This window comes from Podarcis bocagei (genome assembly GCF_964188305.1).
Source record: "Podarcis bocagei genome assembly, chromosome: 4".
In the NCBI taxonomy this organism is placed as follows: domain Eukaryota; kingdom Metazoa; phylum Chordata; class Lepidosauria; order Squamata; family Lacertidae; genus Podarcis; species Podarcis bocagei.
This window is the reverse complement of record NC_138128.1, coordinates 29,020,103-29,037,585: the sequence shown is the minus strand read 5'-3', so window position 1 is coordinate 29,037,585 and position 17,483 is coordinate 29,020,103. Positions and strand designations below refer to the sequence as shown.

General features: G+C 40.2%; 2 protein-coding genes across 8 annotated transcripts in view; one reads left to right on the top strand and one right to left on the bottom strand.

The window, feature by feature from the left end:
• The window catches only part of U2SURP (U2 snRNP associated SURP domain containing), a 35,929-nt gene extending 24,924 nt beyond the window's left edge, over nt 1-11,005 (top strand). For all 5 annotated transcript variants that reach the window (XM_081190083.1, XM_081190086.1, XM_081190085.1 and 2 more), the window contains 8 exons: nt 1,240-1,396; nt 2,262-2,357; nt 2,637-2,703; nt 4,184-4,346; nt 6,126-6,236; nt 7,288-7,406; nt 8,601-8,777; nt 9,130-11,005. In XM_081190083.1, the coding sequence (XP_081046209.1) occupies nt 1,240-1,396; nt 2,262-2,357; nt 2,637-2,703; nt 4,184-4,346; nt 6,126-6,236; nt 7,288-7,406; nt 8,601-8,777; nt 9,130-9,268 (1,029 nt within the window). In that variant the 3' untranslated portion in view covers nt 9,269-11,005. The remainder of the gene's footprint in view (nt 1-1,239; nt 1,397-2,261; nt 2,358-2,636; nt 2,704-4,183; nt 4,347-6,125; nt 6,237-7,287; nt 7,407-8,600; nt 8,778-9,129) is intronic.
• A 31-nt stretch (nt 11,006-11,036) lies between these two features.
• LOC308585040 (uncharacterized protein) overlaps nt 11,037-17,483 on the bottom strand; it is a gene marked incomplete at its 5' end in the record, with an annotated part of 39,679 nt that continues 33,232 nt past the window's right edge. Inside the window, 3 exons of one of the 3 annotated variants that reach the window (XM_081190536.1) lie at nt 11,037-11,854; nt 13,248-13,344; nt 14,979-15,051. The remainder of the gene's footprint in view (nt 11,855-13,247; nt 13,345-14,978; nt 15,052-17,483) is intronic. The other 2 variants (XM_081190535.1, XM_081190534.1) reach the window with 2 other exon arrangements.

Here is a 17,483-nt window from a genome sequence, read left to right as displayed (position 1 = left end):
GAGTGAGAGAGAATTTTAAAATACCTGAATGCTTGAGACCAGCCTCCATCTCTTCCACATTATGTGGTTAGAGTTGGAATTAACGGATTAAAATACATGTTGTCTATTAGGGCATTTGTCTCAAGAAGCTGGAATGTGTCTAAAAAGTTGTTAGAGCCAAGAATTTCTAACCTGTGGCTAATTCCTCACAGGTGCAAGGAGAAGCAATTTTGAGAAACGTATAGTTGTTGAGAGTTGGTTGGTTTTGTAATTAGAGCAGAAGATACAAACAACTTAGGGCCTGGTTCTTGTCTTACTGCTCATGGTTTGTTTGGAGAGAAGCAAATGAGCCTAAGTTTGACAAGAAGTCACAGTACAGTTTGTCTCCTCCCCTGCACAGTAGCAGTGGGGAAGGAGCAAAATGCCCATAGTTTCATCAGCATGTGTAAGCATAGTTTATTTTAAGTACTATTTCATGTGAAGTGCAAGCCAGGCCAGGCCAAAATTATTGGGTTATCCAAACCATAAACATGTACTACTCATGCCAGTGTCTTTTGTGAAGTAATTCAACAAAGTAAGCAGGAGAGATTACATATTTTGTATGGAGACTTACTGCAGTGTAAACAATAAATGAACTACAGAAATATGGGAACTCCGCTATCTATTAACTGGTTTCTAAAGGAAAACATGGAAACTTGGAAAGCGTTTGCATGTGCTGAACTCTTTATTAAACACAAACATTGGTGTCCCCTTCCCCCCTCCCCCCACCCAAGAAATTGTGCATCTACTACATTTATGGACCCTGAGAAAAATGTATTATATTTGTAACCAGGGTCTTACTTCTGGCATCTTCATGTATTTTGTGAATGGTAAACTGCTTTGCATACTGGACAGAGGTATTTAATGCGTCAAGTAAATCCAGAAACTTCCTATGTGTTCGGTTGTACAACAAACTGTGATGCTAGCATGCTAGTGGTGCTAGTAGCATCCAGATGTGGAAAACAGTATGCTGCAGGTTGAAAGACTGGGGGAATCAGACATATTGTGCAGATGCCCATGTCACATTGTATACCGGGTGCACACACTGGGCCACTTCAGCCCACAAGGAAAAGTGCTGGATTTGTGAATTGCCCCGTAATAGGAGGTGAACATAATTGCTCTGCACATTTTTGTGAACTAAATGCATAAAATGTATCTGAAATGAAGCTGTAACAACTTGAGGAAAACACTATGCATATAAAACTTACATTTGGTTTACAGGAAGTACCCGATGATCTCGATGGAGCTCCCATTGAGGAAGAGCTTGATGGTGCTCCTCTAGAAGATGTGGATGGAATTCCTATTGATGTTGCTCCAATTGATGATCTTGATGGAGTCCCTATTAAGACGCTTGATGATGACCTTGATGGTGTTCCCTGTAAGGAATACTAGATTTAGTGTACTTAGAAGCCTGCACTTTCTCACTGCAAAACACACATTTAACTGAGGCCCCATTTTTTCTGGTACTTTGGTGTTTAAAATGCAGTGTTGCCGAGATTTGAGAACAGGTGTTTTTATTAGAAATTTGGCTTCCATAGAATAATAGTAGAAAATTGGAAGATGTGAAGTGTGTTGGTTATTACTATTCTGTCTGTGTTCAATCATATATAAGCAAGATCTGTATTTTCATTACCTTGTTAGGCCATAAATCAACTTGGGGCAGAAACCCTTTTATTACAGGTTTATCTTGAATGCCTCCTAAAATTGATAGCTCCAGTGCAAAATGATAACACAGCAGAAAGACTACAGCGACTCCTTTGCACAGGCTAGCTCGAATGTTCCTAGATCCCACAGAGCTTTAGATCAGGCCTCTCCTAATTTGTGCATAATTTCTGGAATTTAGAGGGGCTTGAGTGCATGTCTCCCAGAATTATGATCTCTGTCTATGTCTTGGTCTTCTCCATGACATACAAGTCTCCATATGCAGTAGGCTTTTATGTGAAGTGAATCCTCTGCCTTTACTTTAAAATGGCATGGGCCTTAGAAGATTGTGTTATGGGCCCTTCCTGAATATTCAGGTCTGCCATTCTAAAAGCACAAGGTCATAGATCCCATTGGTGGGATGCTTCTGAGTAAACATGCAGAGACTTGCTCTGCGCGTAATCTTTTACTTGCAGCAACGTATGCTGAAGCCTGCACCTTTTAAAATAGCTTCTCTTTTTCAAGTGCCCTATATAAGAGAGAGCATACTAAGCTGGACTACTTTGGAATGTTGGTCATTGCTATAATCTTTTATTCAACAGTGGATGCTTCTGAAGAGTCTAAAAAAAATGAGCCAATTTTCAAAGTTGCCCCTTCAAAGTGGGAAGCAGTAGATGAAGCTGCACTTGAAGCTCAAGGTTAGTGTCGTATCTAGCTTCTGCCACTTTCGTTACGTACATTTCAGTTAAATGGGTTTTAGTTCAGCATTTCTTGCTAAATATTAATGAAGCAATACTTTAAATTCACTAGCAGACATCACAAGTGCTGCTCTTATTCTGGAACAGTGCCATTAAATAAAAAAGTTAGAATTTAACTGCTATGCAGCATAGCTACAAATACCTTTTTTTAAAAAATAAGATTTATATTATTTTATGTAACACTGGCCAATGTTTTTGCATCCCCCCCCCCCTTACTAGCGGTAACAACATCTAAATGGGAGCTTTTTGACCAGCATGAGGAATCTGAAGAGGAAGAAAATCAGAAGTAAGAATTAAGGTGTTCTGTATGTCTTCTCTCCCCCTTTTCCCGTGGCCACTCTGATCCTAAACATATTACACAATAACAAGGATCATTTCAAACATGCTATGGGGGTGTGAAATGTCTATGCTTCTGGAGTCCCATATTAGGGAAGAGATCAGCCTCCCATGGATAAATACAAAAGTTGTAACCTCATCCATTAATGCACATGTTTCCTTTAATTACTGGACTCTGGTAGCATGTTAGACCAAAGAACTGTCTATTCCTGCTTCCACGCCCAGTGAAAATCTGTTCAATGTCCCATGTGAGTTAGGCTCTGTAGAGTTATTTTAGAAAGTAATGGTAAAATCTCTTCTCCATTAGTATCTCAGATATAAATGATGTGGGTGCCAAAACAGCCTAGAGGAAAGGCAAGAGTGGATTCCTAGATATGTGGGAGATCCTTCAGGTTTTATGGGAAAACATTAAAAAAAGATATGTGGCTTCTATCCCAAACTGAATCTGACTGATTCAGGTCTATCTGAGATTTGCCTGAAGTGGGTTGAGGCAGCCCCGGGTTGGGTTCAGCAAAGGGGAGGACAAAAGGAATGGGTTTTAAACCCTGATTAAATGTATGGTTGGGGTGGGGCAGAAGTAGATGCAAGCAAAGACGCTTGCCTGTCCTCCCTCCCTCCCATGGCTGCTGGCTGCATGTTTAATTAAGGTTTTAAACCCTACATATACATAGGGCTATGTGAGGCCCCTATTTGGATTTGGGGTCAGATTGGGCCCAAATGATGCCCCAAACTGGCTCAGAGGGAGCTGAAGCAGCACTCTCTCAGTAGTTGGATGCATGGAGCCAAATTGGGACACATGGTCGTCTTCTTCTTGAATCCAGACACATCCTGGCTCAAAGAGAGGTGCTGCACTGGCTTTCCATAGATCTGGGCATCCTCATCAATGAAGCACTCCATGCATTGTTGGATCAGTCACTGTTGATTCATTGCTGGGTCAGTAACGGGGAAATCAGATGCACTTTTGCACCGCTTTGGTTTCATGCTGAGTTGTGTATCCCCTCCCATAGTTACTTTGAAACCAATCCAGCAATGATATACTTCAGCCACACTTCATTGTGCTTGATTATACCTGTGTTATATTTCCTGTTCCTGGTCAAGCAAGTGACATTTATATGGAAGGCTGCTTCTGCTTGTGAAAGCGTGAATGAAGGGTTGAGAGGAAGCGTAAACAGATATAACCCATCCTCCCTGTTTTCCCTGTGCTGTTCTTCTCCTCAGTAATTTTTCTTTGCAGTCCATGCCTAGTATTTTAAATAAAAAGGATGTTGTATAATAATAGTAAGAGGATGTTACAGAACAAAAATAGAAGTATGCTGGCACATGTATCTGTGCTTGACTTTATGTAATGACAAAATGCTCTGTTGGAAAATGATAAACAGCAGATTTCCCCCAGAGAGAATTAATTCCTGTACTTCCATTTTTTTAAAAAGCCAAGAGGAAGAAAGTGAAGATGAAGAGGACACCCAGAGTTCTAAATCGGAGGAGCATCACATGTACTCCAATCCAATCAGAGAAGAAATGTCAGATTCAAAATCTTCAAGCAAATACTCAGAAATGAGTGAGGAAAAGCGTGCCAAACTCAGAGAAATTGAGGTGTGTGAGAAAAACATGGATAAAATTTATTTTTATACTCTGACATAATTGATCAAGCATAAAAATAATCAGTTTCCCTGTTTTCAAATTTTTCACTTGGATTTCAGGAGTGCTAATCAAATTTTATCATATTTAAGAATTACTTGTATTTGTACTATGTATATGTGAGGCTGGCACTGGGTCTTAATAGTTTTATTATTGAGAGATGTAACATAAGGGAAACATAGGTACAACCTGGAGGACCCTCCTGGGCAAATTTTGGGGGAATGTGATGGGAGAAGAGGAAAAAGTTAAATTGCACAAGCAAAAAAACTATTACACAGTTCAGTGGACATAATTAGGGCATTATTCAATCATAGCAAGTGTTGGGAAATAAATAGGGGAGGGCAGAAGAGGCAACAATTGAGCCATGCACATGAGAAGCCTCGAACATTTTGAACTTTGAAGCCCATAATGTACTGAGCAAGTATATTTCTAAGCTACTTATTTTGCATAATTATTGGAGCCTATGCACTTTATTCAGTCTTGATTTAAGGATGATATTTGATCTCTTCTCAATTGTTAGAAGAGAGTGGTGCTTTTATTTTTGAATTTCTAAAGCACTTATTGCATTCCTAGAATGTAGGAAGAACTATTGGGTAAAAGTGTATTCTAGTCATAACTACTTGGAAAGTCTAGGGTGCCCTCTGCTGGTGAGAAGAGTATAACTGTATTACAAAATGAGATTGGTCCTTTAGGATTAATGGATTCTTATTCATGGATGCTTATTTTAAGGATCCCTTTTCTAAATATGATCTCAAATATTAGGAGTAGTAATGCCCAATGAAAGTCAATACATTGGGGCATAATAATCTCTAAATTTATTGTATGATCTCCATTAAGGTTTTAAGCTGCATTCCTACTTGAGAGCGAGGAACTCTGCATTAATTTTCCTTTCATTTTTTGAGATTTAGCAGTTGTGTTGAGATGTAATGCTTAACCATTGTTAAGCGTTATGTGAATGAGCCCCTCCTGTGTGGTTGCTTTCAATTAATCACAGTTCAGGTTTACCTGTGGTTTAGGGTTCAGGCATAATCTTAAATGAGACCCACTACCTGCCAGTGTAGACAGTACTAAGTTAGATGACCAGTGGACTGACTTGATATAAGGTCGCTTCCTGTGTTCCTAATTTGGCTTGTTTCAGTGGTAAAAGCTAACAGCAGTTTGTCCCGGGATAATGCTAAACTGCAATTGGTTAAATAAAAGCAAGAATTTCAGATCTTGTCATGACTGTGGAGGAGAATTTCCAAACCCAAGGCTTATTCATGTAATGCCAAGTCATAATTTTCCTTTTATCGAACCTGATGAAGAGACCAACTCCAGAGTCTTTCAGCCTCACTGATAATCTGAGGCGTGTGGTGGGATTTTATTTATTTATTTATTAAACGGAATTTGTATATTGATTAATGATAAATAAAACTTCTAAGTGATGTACAAAGAATATAAAATATACATTAAAATGGTCAAAGCTTTAAAGGATCAAAACATAAAGTCAGTTTAAATTTTATTATAAACTAAAGGTACATATTAAAATACATGCCAGCTTTACATGTATTTTACTATCGTAATTGCACCAATTAATTGTTTTGAGAACTCGCCACTGAGGAGAAATTTATGTGAATGTATCTAAACCATGTACCCTAGGGCCAAAACGAAGTAAATAAAAAGCCTAATCCAAATGTGTATGTTGTAACTTTGCCAAACTTGCAAGTAACTCTAGTTGCATGTGTATTTTCGCAGCTGAAGGTAATGAAGTTTCAAGATGAGTTGGAATCTGGAAAAAGACCCAAGAAGCCAGGCCAGAGTTTTTCAGAACAGGTCGAACACTACCGTGACAAACTGCTCCAGAGGGTAAGTAGTGCTACTGTTCTGGATTTTTTAATTTAGTTTAGATACAGATTTCTATTCATATTACTGGAACCTGTTTTGAGTATAATTCTAAGTTATTGCTTAGCATGATATGCACAAGCAGCAGCGCATCTCAGGCTCAAATCCACTTGCAGTCTGGATCCAACCCATTGAATGGTACTGGCCTCACGTTACACTTGGCAATCTTAAATAAGAATAGTTTTTGGAGCAGTTAATAGTTTGCCTGTTTAGTGTTTTAGACTTATCCAGATAGATTATTTGATCTGTATAAGTGCATGATATCTAAAGTCATTTCTGTGGGTGATAGGTGCTTTGTGGTAGGGCTGCATTTAAAATTGAATATGAGCATACAGAAATTGACACAAGGCTTTATTACCTTTTTAAGCATATTAAAGTGATAGACTTGTGTAAACTAGACAAAATAATAAATAGCTTGGTATTTACTGTCCTGCAATAACTTCATGATATTTGTTGTTACTGTATTTTTAAAGCGATTTAGCATCAAAACCTCAATTTTAAGGTTACTACGCTTAGTGATCACATTGCCACATATAATGGGCACATTTAGCTCGATATATTTTTTTAGAAGTTAAATGCCAAAGGTTTTGTAGCTTTGAGATAAAGATGTTTGAGAATCCGAAAGAATGTGATTAAGAAGACAAAGATGTTTCCAAACTTGTTTTAAAAGTGGCTACTTGATTTTAATGTTTGACTGTATGGCAATGACTGTTGGTTAGTAGTAGAGGATATACAGAAGATCCCGGGTTCGTTCTCTTATGTATCTAGGTAGCGGTGGGAATGTCATTTCTCTGAAACACAGGAGAATCATTGCCAGTCAGGGTAGATAGACAGCATTCAGCTAAATGGATCAGTGATCTAATGTGGAGTCATAGGAAGCTGCTTTAGACTGTTTCTTGTTCCCTCAATGTCAAGCTTTGGCTCTGTTTTGTAGGGCTTAAAATGAATTAACATATACATCTTGCTGTATGATAAATTCTGAATTCTCTGAAGTGCCCAATTACTTTTAATCTAGGAGAAAGAAAAGGAGCTGGAGAGGGAAAGGGAAAGAGACAAGAAGGACAAAGAGAAATCTGAATCCAGATCAAAAGAGAAGAAAGAGAAAGAAGAATGTACACCAACAAGAAAAGACAGGTATATAACTTAAGGCGGCTAGATAGAATGCAACGAGTTTTCCCCTTCTTCCCCTGCATGCTCCCCAAATTTGCTCCAGGGGCTCCTCCAACCCTTCAGAGCCAATTTTGAGGGGGTGGGCTGCAGGGGAAAGGAAGGGAAGTTACATTCCGCAAGCAGAAGTCTCTTGCACCAGCAGAGCAGAAACTTTGGGGGCCACTCTGTTTTTGAATTGTTTTTCTGGTCACCTAAATTTGAGTGTCTGAATTGGAAAAATACTTTCAGTGGGATGTGAGTTATCACGTTTGTGTGTGTGTATGAAGACAGTATTGCTTCTGCCACCTTGCCATTGTTTACCCTGCAATTTCACAATCAAGGATCTTGGCATTTAGAAGAAAATTATCATCCAGTCAACTGATAACAGTGATGATAAATATATACAGCCACTTTAAAAGGAACATTTAAAGCAATGGTTGCTTTTTTAAATGTTAAGCATGTCAGGATAAAACGGCAAACAAGGGTGCACACAAGTTACAATATCTGAAGAACAAGGCTATAGCTTAAAGCATTGGTGGGGAATCAGTAGGCTGTGGGCCTATTTTGGCCCAGCACGTGGCCTAATTTAACCTGCAAGGTTGTTTCCCCACAAGCCATGCACACCCAACCTGTATGATGTCAGGTGTAGGGCAGCTAAAGGTGTGGCTGCAAAGGAATAATCAGGAAGGCTTTAAATGCTGTTTGGCACAGACTTCAGACCCTGCTGGATCAGCTACACCTTCAAGTTGCCAATCAGGAACACTAGAGTAAAGCTTATCCCTGCCAAAAGCAAATCTTGAATACAATGCCATTCAGTACTGGGAACTGGAGTGTATTCAATCCCAGCAGGGCTTGAAGTCACTGCTGATTAATTCAAATATTAATCATTACTGATAAGCATCTGAAATAAATTTTACCATAGGTTTTCGGACAATCAGTTGCAGTTGTGTTTTTTTAAGGCGGTATAATTAAGTCCCAAGTTTTATTTAACCATGCAGTTTTGATGGGCAGCCTGATTGCCGCTGTAACTCCTATTGCTCTGGAAATGTGCATAAAGAGATTTTGAATATTTATGCATTTAATGTTCTGAAAGCAATGTCAAACTGCTTTAATATATTTGGTGAGGTGATGGGCATCTTTGTATAGGTGCTCATAATTTCTCTCTTTTTTTTGAAAAAGGAAAAGGCGACACAGCACATCACCCAGCCCATCCCGCAGCTGTGGAAGCAGGCGAGCAAAATCACCGTCGCCAAAATCGGAACGCTCGGAGCGATCTGAAAGATCCCACAAAGAAAGCTCGCGCTCCAGGTCATCTCACAAGGATTCTCCCAGAGATGCCAGTAAAAAAGCTAAAAGGTAACGTTCATTTCTGGAAATCCATTTTTGGTCAGTGTGACTCAGCAGCTAAGCCATCATTTGGCTTGGCCTGTCGTCTGAACCTGGAATCATCCCTTGAATAAATAAATAGGAACAGTTATCTTTGTGTAATACTGTGGCGTTACAAAATTCTTGGGTGACACATATGCAGTAAAAAGGTACAGGTAGTATTTTCTTGTCCACTTTTATACATACATGTTAAAGGATAGAATTAATCTGTTTGGGGAAGAGTGCATCAGATCCAGTTCTGAACTACTCTAAGAATGGGGTTGATCTTGGCAGGCAGAAGCCAAATAAACAATCTATTGACATTAATACAATTTATTTTTAGGTCGCCGTCTGGCTCAAGGACACCCAAAAGATCAAGGAGGTCGCGATCCAGGTCACCTAAAAAGTCAGGAAAAAAATCCAGATCTCAATCCCGCTCTCCACACAGATCCCACAAGAAGTCAAAGAAGAGCAAACACTGACAAACTCTTAATTTTTATGATGCTGTCACTTACTGGAAATGCGGTTTTGTTTTTGTGCCTGAAGAGTCTGTTTAAAAAAAAACCACACAAAACAAAAAAAGCATTCCTAATTTTTTTTTTTTGTGAATGCACGTGTATACTCATGAGTAACTGCATCGGTAGACCTGTCATTGTTTTATATTGTACAAAATACCTTCATTGTGGCTACTTCCCAGAATGAGATTTTGTGTTTAGAAACTTCATCTGAAATGTGTGTAACTGATCTGCTGGCAGTAGTGATATTTTGTTTTAGAATGTTGTGAGTTAGGAAAAAACCCCACCCACACACAATTGTTTTACCCCTCCCCCCCTTTTTTTGTAGCTTTGACAACTTGAATTAGATTTCAAATAAAATCTGAAAAGAAAATGTAAAAAAATAATAATGGTGTTTTCTTGCCCCTCTGAAACAAGAGTTCTCTCCCCCAACCCCAGCCATAGTTTTCCATCATACAGAGCTGCCAATGCGAGCTTCTAGCAGGAATCTTTCATACGATGGTCAGGTTATAGAACTCTTCCGGGTATGTTGGGATCTATAGCATGAATATTGTCACTTGGCAATACGTTTTACTTAATGCAGGGACATTTATGCAGTACAGGTGTTCTTAAATGTTACGAGCTCTTGCTTGAATTTCCAAGCATAGCCTGCAGGCACTTTGAGAACACTTATTCTCTCTCATCTTACAGCCTAGCAGCCAGAATGAGTCTGTTGATAGTTCTTTCCAGGGACATCAGGTCTGCTTCTTCCATACCTACTAAGCAATGTGATTGTTTACTGGAGAGTGATTATCACTGTTGCAGCTACTTTCTATCTGTCTGGTGCTATAGATGCTTGAGCAGCAAAGTACATAGGAAGGAAGGAAAGCAGGGCTTGTGGGTATTAGGAACCTCAAATGCAAACTTGGGCCTATGGCCTCTTCTGTTTGCTTATAAACTCTTCCCTTTCGACACCATAAATCTCTTGAGTCATTCATAGTAGCAGGATCACATAATTGATTAGATTAGATTTAAACCAATGCACTAGGGCAGTTTTAGTACACATTTCTGGAAATGTGACTCTGGCAGACTTCCACTATTCAGTTTCTTCCTGCATGCTCTTTTTCTCCCCTTTTACTCAGATGTGAAATTTGCTGTTTCCATCTGAAACACACATATTTCATAGGAATGGTTTCAAGGCACATAGTTCTTCACTGAACATGAAATCCTTTCAGCTGGTATCTTCAGTGAAATGGTATTGAAGCCACAGTATTAAGTGTTTTAATTACTTTCCATGAATAGTGAAAAGAGAACAAATTATATTTCCCCCTTACAACAAATACTGTCACAATGATCAGAACTCTAAAATGCACATCATGAAGTGTCTTTATAAAGTGGATTTTATTCCAGAAGATGACCTTGTAAATGCATTTTTGTATTGAATTCCTCCTTTGGCTGTGAAAATTGTTGAAAGAGTAGCAGAAATTAGATTTTTTTAACTTGTATCTTTTTCTAATATACTTGTATTCCTCCCCCCTTCTCCTTCCCCAGTTTTGGATGCCCTTCTGTTTTAAACCTGTTTTTTTCCTCTTTTGGCATTGATATAACATAGCACCTCCTCTGGGTCACTTAACTTTTTTTCCATGAAAGAAAAGTCACAAAGGTTCACTGTTTGTTTCCTGGAGGAGTGGGCAGATTGTAATAAAAATGCAAAGTTTAAAGGGATCTGGACTCCGGTGAAGTGTTTTTTTTTAAAAAAACCATAATTATGTTTATAGAAAGCTACGTGCTCTTTTATGCTATATATGGGGTTTTTAAGTGTTTGAGAGACAAAATTTGTATTTGTTAGAGGAATATGATGCAAAAATACCTAAAATACACATTTGGAGGGTAGGACCCAGATTTCCTGTCTGCTTACCTGTATTGCTTGCACATTCTCATACAGGTGCTACTGATTTTTTTCCATTCTTGCTACATCTCTTTATTCAAATATATAATTTTTTAAATTGTGTTTACATCCTGCCTTTTTTCCAAGGTATATCCAAGCGGTTTACAATTCAAAATGATGAAAATAAAAAGTTATGAAACAGCCAAACCCTCTGAAGCTAATAGAGGTCTCCTCGGCAGTGGTAAATTTTGAAGTGCCGGATCTGATTATGACCGCCCCCATACCCATGCCAGCTGCATTGTTCTCTAAAGAGAAGCAAGGACATGGGTAGTCAAAGAATGGAGTTGGCAAAGGATGTTGCGCTGGCTGGTCTTTCGGAAGACTTGGGCTCGTCCCTGATTACCCATGAAGTTCACCACATTATGTTGGGTCAGTTACCATCTGAGTTTACCCAAATAAAAGGGTTCATTAGATGCCTGATTAGACTTGCTTATGCTCCACCACATCATCGCTCTTCAGGAGCAGATGGATGGTATGAGATCACTGACCTGGGATTCTCTTCAGCCTTCCGCTCAGTCTTTGTGGACCTCCGAGTAGTGCCAGCTAAAGTCTTGTTACACGCCAGTTCGAAAACGCAGAGACGATGAAAGCTTAGGAACAGTGTGGTGTGAGCCGACAGAAGGAAGCTGGGGAAACGAGAGATACATGGCTTTTAGGCACGAGAAGAACAGAAACCTTGTGGAAAGTGATGGTGCAGAACCTCTCCATCTACACTCAGGTTGTAGATATGTGTAAATAAGCCATATTTCATGAAGACACCACAGTCTCTGCTGTTTCCAAAAGAAAGCAGACCCTGGGCAAAGCACATCTTGCAACCCCTGGAATCTCACATTGTTGGGGAGATTGGGGTGGTGTGCGGTATTTTAGCAGAAGCTACTTCATTCCTGTTTCAAAGGTCTTATTTTTGGCATGCGGCATTACAAATATGAGTATGTGGAAGTACAGCTCAGACTCAACTTTTTACAAAAATAAGCCAACCACAACGTTCTGAGAGGTTAGCACAGGTTAATATGTGTGCAGCTGAACGGAAATTCAACAAGAGTGCTGTTCTGCATGCATCTTTAGATACAGTTTTAATGTGTAAAATACTGAAAGCATAAAGTGCTGAAAAAGCTTCAAATACAAACACTGTCAGTGTTGGAAAAGGAAAAAGTCCTGGCTTCCTTTGTCTCCTCAGCCTGGTCCTCGGACCCTTGTCAGCCTAAAAGAGTCCACGAGAAGAGCGTCCTTGCAGAGTATTTTCTGCTTTTATTCTTAAAAGTCTTTATCTGCAAAACGAATGACCAACTGTACACACATCAACACTACCAGCTTTCTCCAACCAACCCACCACCACACCAACATTGACCACTGTATATAGGTAAAGGTAAAGAGACCCCTGACCATTAGGTCCAGTCGTGACCGACTCTGGGGTTGCGGCGCTCATTTCGCTTTACTGGCCGAGGGAGCCGGCGTACAGCTTCTGGGTCATGTGGCCAGCAGGACTAAGCCCCTTCTGGCGAACCAGAGCAGCGCACGGAAATGCCGTTTACCTTCCCGCCGGAGCGGTACCTATTTATCTACTTGCACTTTGATGTGCTTTCGAACTGCTAGGTTGGCAGGAGCAGGGACCGAGCAACGGGAGCTCACTCTGTCGCGGGGATTCGAACCGCCGACCTTCTGATCGGCAAGTCCTAGGCTCTGTGGTTTAACCCACATCGCCACCCGCGTCCCACACTACCAGCTTTCTCCAACCAACCCACCACCACACCAGCATTGACCACTCTATATATATATACACAGGTACAATTAGGTGAAAGGTTGCATGAGTCATTGTAGGTCGCCGACTCATGCTGACTTAGTTCTTTTAGCATTAAAGAAACCGGCCAATTTTTAGCCGTGACAAACATGACCACCACCTGAATATGAGTGGGCAATTGAGTAGTGTCTTTATTGTTAATAGCTAAGCAAATTGCAAGGCGAAACTGATGGGCCTTATAACCAGGTGGTGGGCAAATCAGTTGGTTTGGTTGACTCTACCTGCAAGCGTTGTTTGTCTTGGATTTGCCTCTTCTCTCCAACTTCTGATGTCAGCGAAGCTTATTAGTAATGATAGGCTTTCAAACAGTTGTCTACCCTTGGACGACAATTATGGTGTTTTTTAAAGAATGAAAAGAATCTCCTTTGATAATGCTCGTCTTCTACATACACGAAGCTTGTCTTTTTTGTTAATGGGATAAAAGGGGGGGGGGAATTTGACATCTTTTTCATGCCTAGGATATGCATTTACTGTGGGGGAAGAGTGGTGTCTAAATTTAGGAGAAAACCTCTGGAAACCTATTGCAAGGAGGGTGTTTGTATTTAAAAGCTTGGGGTGGTGAGAGAGAGGTGAGGGGAAAGGAACTTGGAAACATGGTAGCAGAGTGATTGGTTCTCACAAAGTGCCAAATGATTCATAGTTTGGTATGCTGCTTCCACTGTGGTCTATCCAATTACAGTCATACCTCGAGTTGAATGTGCTTTGGGATGAGCACGTTCAAGTTGCACTCTGCGACAACCCAGAAGTAATGGAGCGTGTTACTTCCGGGTTTCGCGCTTGCGCATGCGCAGACGCTCAAAATGACGTCATGCGCAGAAGCGGCAAAAAGCAACGCGTGCGTGCGCAGGTGTGCCATCGCTGGTTATGTTTGCTTCTAGATGTGAACTGGGCTCCGGAACGGATCCCGTTCGCATCTAGAAGTACCACTGTACCGTACTTTATACCCCGTGTATAAGACGACACCTATTTTTTTTTTTGGGGGGGGAATTGCCAAAAATCGCTCAACCACCTGACTGACTCTGCCAATTGCACGTGTCACGAAGCCTACATTCGTCTGCCCGCTCGCCGCCATCAGCCGCCAATCACCTCCCAATTGCCACAGCAGCAGCCAATTGTCAGCAGTCCTTGCTGCACCTACCAATCACCCACCCAATCTAAGATGGCAATCTCCTGCTCGCAGCGGCAACCCATCGTCTTGTACACGGTAAACTACGGTACTTCCTGGTTTAAAACCCCACACATACATTAAGTAAAATATAAACATCAACAACCAACTACACCCCAATCACCACGGCCCCCTCCACCTCTCCCCCTTTTCTTCCTAATGTAACACTATTGTCTCAACAAATGAAAGTGATCTGTAGAAAATGTACGGTAACTTGGAAAAATAGACATTGCACATACTTTTGTAAACCAAGAAATTTGTAATAAAAAATACGTTAAAAATAATAAAAAACCTATGTTTTGATATTTTCCCAACACACCAGGATTGCACACCAAGTTCAACTCTTGATTTGCAGGACATGGATCACAGTTTTGGATATGTAATGAGATGGATCCAGAGACGCGGACAGAAGAGGATGGTAGAAGTGGACTTTTGTGCCTTTGATCCCTTTGGGGGGGGGGGTTGGTGGTGCGAGTCAATTTCAAAAGTAGGTGGATGTTCCTGGATACTTACCCTGGTTACCAAAAGGCATATGCACCTTTTGGCCTATTATACAATTTTCTGTGGCTTACCTACCTCATTCTTTTCAAAGTTCAAAGGACAGCATGGGGCACAATTTTGTTTTGCAGCCTTCCGCTAAATGTGCAATACCGTGAAATATTGCACAAATTGATACGTTAACCATTAACTGTTGAACACAACTCCTTAAATTATCTAACAATCTGAGAAACACATTGGCTTTCCTTACTACATATATACCATTTAGCTAGGAAATGTAATTAGTTACCTCTCTGAGTGGAAGCAGGAGACCAGCTTTCAGGAGAAATTCCATTGGTATTTGGTGTGGTAGAACCACTCACCTGTGAAGGGAAATGCATGTGACTCTCAATGGGCAGTCAATACATTTCACGGAGAACCAATCAATGAGCAGTTGCCTAGCATATGTCTCTGGATTGTTTGGGGGACAAACGCCCATGAGAAATATCTGGCTGCATTGTAAAGTGAGAAACAGTGTTAAATATGTAATAAACAGGGATGGAGCTTTTTGGGATGGGAAACATGCATGTGTCTGCACCCAGGGCTAGGCATTTATTTTTTTTAATTACTCATGCATCTCAGCTCATTGCCAATATTAGTTATGCAAGCATGCCACTTTTACTTTAATTTCTTTTGTTGCTAGGGGGGAAATATATTTTTATTTAACTCCATTGGGTCTTCCATAAGGATGCACTCATTATTCCAGAGGCCTTGATGCTCCCTGCACTTCCATATGCTGCTTTCTATTTAGGCTATATTGAACTGACCTAGTTTTATTTTTTATTTTTTAAGACAACCCCTCTAGGGTTATACGGATATTGTATTGTCCCAATTATTATATATATATATATATTTAATTAATAGCTAGTGTTTCTCCCCTGTAGCTTTCTCTTCTAAACATCAGTACCGCAGAATCTGGGTTGTTTGAAAATTATGTTTTATAAAGCCTATTCAGGTTACATTTCCCCTCCAACCAGTTTCACTGTTACAGCCTTCAGATGTGAAAGGACCAGGTTGAAAAATGTTTAATTTTGTCATTTTCAATATATATACTGAAATACAATCTGGCTAACCAACTGTTAAGTTGTGGGTGAACATATCAGACGACACAGCGATTCTTCAAACAGCTCTTGTTTATTCACAGGCCAGAACAGAACTGAACTGAAGGGTTCAGTCAGCCTGCTTATATAGAGCTCCAGTACAACGTAACTGTAACAATTTTCTAAAACTATCCAATCACTGAACATCACTTTCGATCTATCCCTTATTTGCATAACTATCTACAGTATCCCTCTGCTGGCCCAGGGTGAGAACCTCAGTACATAACACTAACAATGCTTTCAAGCAGGAGTGGAGAACTAACGGCCCTCCAGAGATGTTGGTGAGCTACAGCTGCAGCCATAGGCCATGCTTTCTGGGGCTGATGGGAGTTGTAGTTTTGCAACATCGGGAGTGCCATCGGTTCTCCTCGGCTGCTGTAAAGTTTGAGCTGTAAAAGTTAATTGAATGAGTATTCAGATTTATTCCCTTAAAAATTATTGCTCGTTTAAATGATCCATCTTATCTACTGAAGACTGATCAGAATTTTTAAAAAGTTCTTAGACCTGTAATCTATTTTCACTTTTAAACATGAAGTCAAGTCCATTGTGTCTGAGTAAGAATATAGTGGTACCTCAGGTTAAGTACTTAATTCGTTCCACTGTTCTTAACCTGAAGCACCACTTTAGCTAATGGGGCCTGCCGCTGCCACTGCGCCGCCACCGCGCGATTTCTGTTCTCATCCTGAAGCAAAGTTCTTAACCTGAAGCACTATTTCTGGGTTAGCGGAGTCTGTAACCTGAAGCGTATGTAACCTGAAGCGTATGTAACCTGAGGTGCCACTGTAATTGTTATTAGATGTTTGTGGTGAGAAACTTCTGTTTAATTTCAACTGGGGGTATTTCCACCGCCTTCAAAAGTTCGGGTAGCCTGGGAGACACCATTCTTTGTGGCAGCCTTTCATTTATAGAACCTGAGTCCCCATGGAGGTGCATCTGACAGCATCACTTTATAGTTTTCATTGGTACCAGAGCACAATATCCCAGTTTCAGTCCCAGACAACTGGAAAACACAGGTGATGCTTTAAACTATGTTAATGCCATTAGTTTTGCAGCTCATCAATAGTTGAAAAGGGCTCAGAAGCAAAACAACAGCAACAAAAATCCCATCATGTTTTTGGTTCAACAAGGACATTATCTTTCATCAAACATGAAGGTATTTTTATTTATGATAGAGTAAATTTTATATGGCCTTACGTAGACATCTGTAAGCAACCTTGTACAAAACAACAACAACAGATGTAGCCTAAGCTAGTTGATTTATGGGAGAAGCCCTAAATGTCTAACAGGTACATCTGTCATAATTCAGCATATCTGACACTGATCACCATGGAAAACACCCTACCTATGCAGATCTGCTGTGCTTGGAACCAAGAAATAAGATACCTCCAGGGACCAAACTGAGCATTTTCTGTTGAGGTGGCCCAAAACTTTGAAGGAAAACTTTCCTAGTGGGAGCTATTAAGGCATGAATGTTCCATTTAAAAACAGGCTTAGACTAGTTTATTTGCAGTTACAGATAGGTAGCCGTGTTGGTCTGCCATAGTCAAAATAAAAAAATTCCTTCCTGTAGCACCTTAAAGACCAACTAAGTTAGTTCTTGGTATAAGCTTTCGTGTGCATGCACACTGTATCTGAAGAAGTGTGCATGCACACGA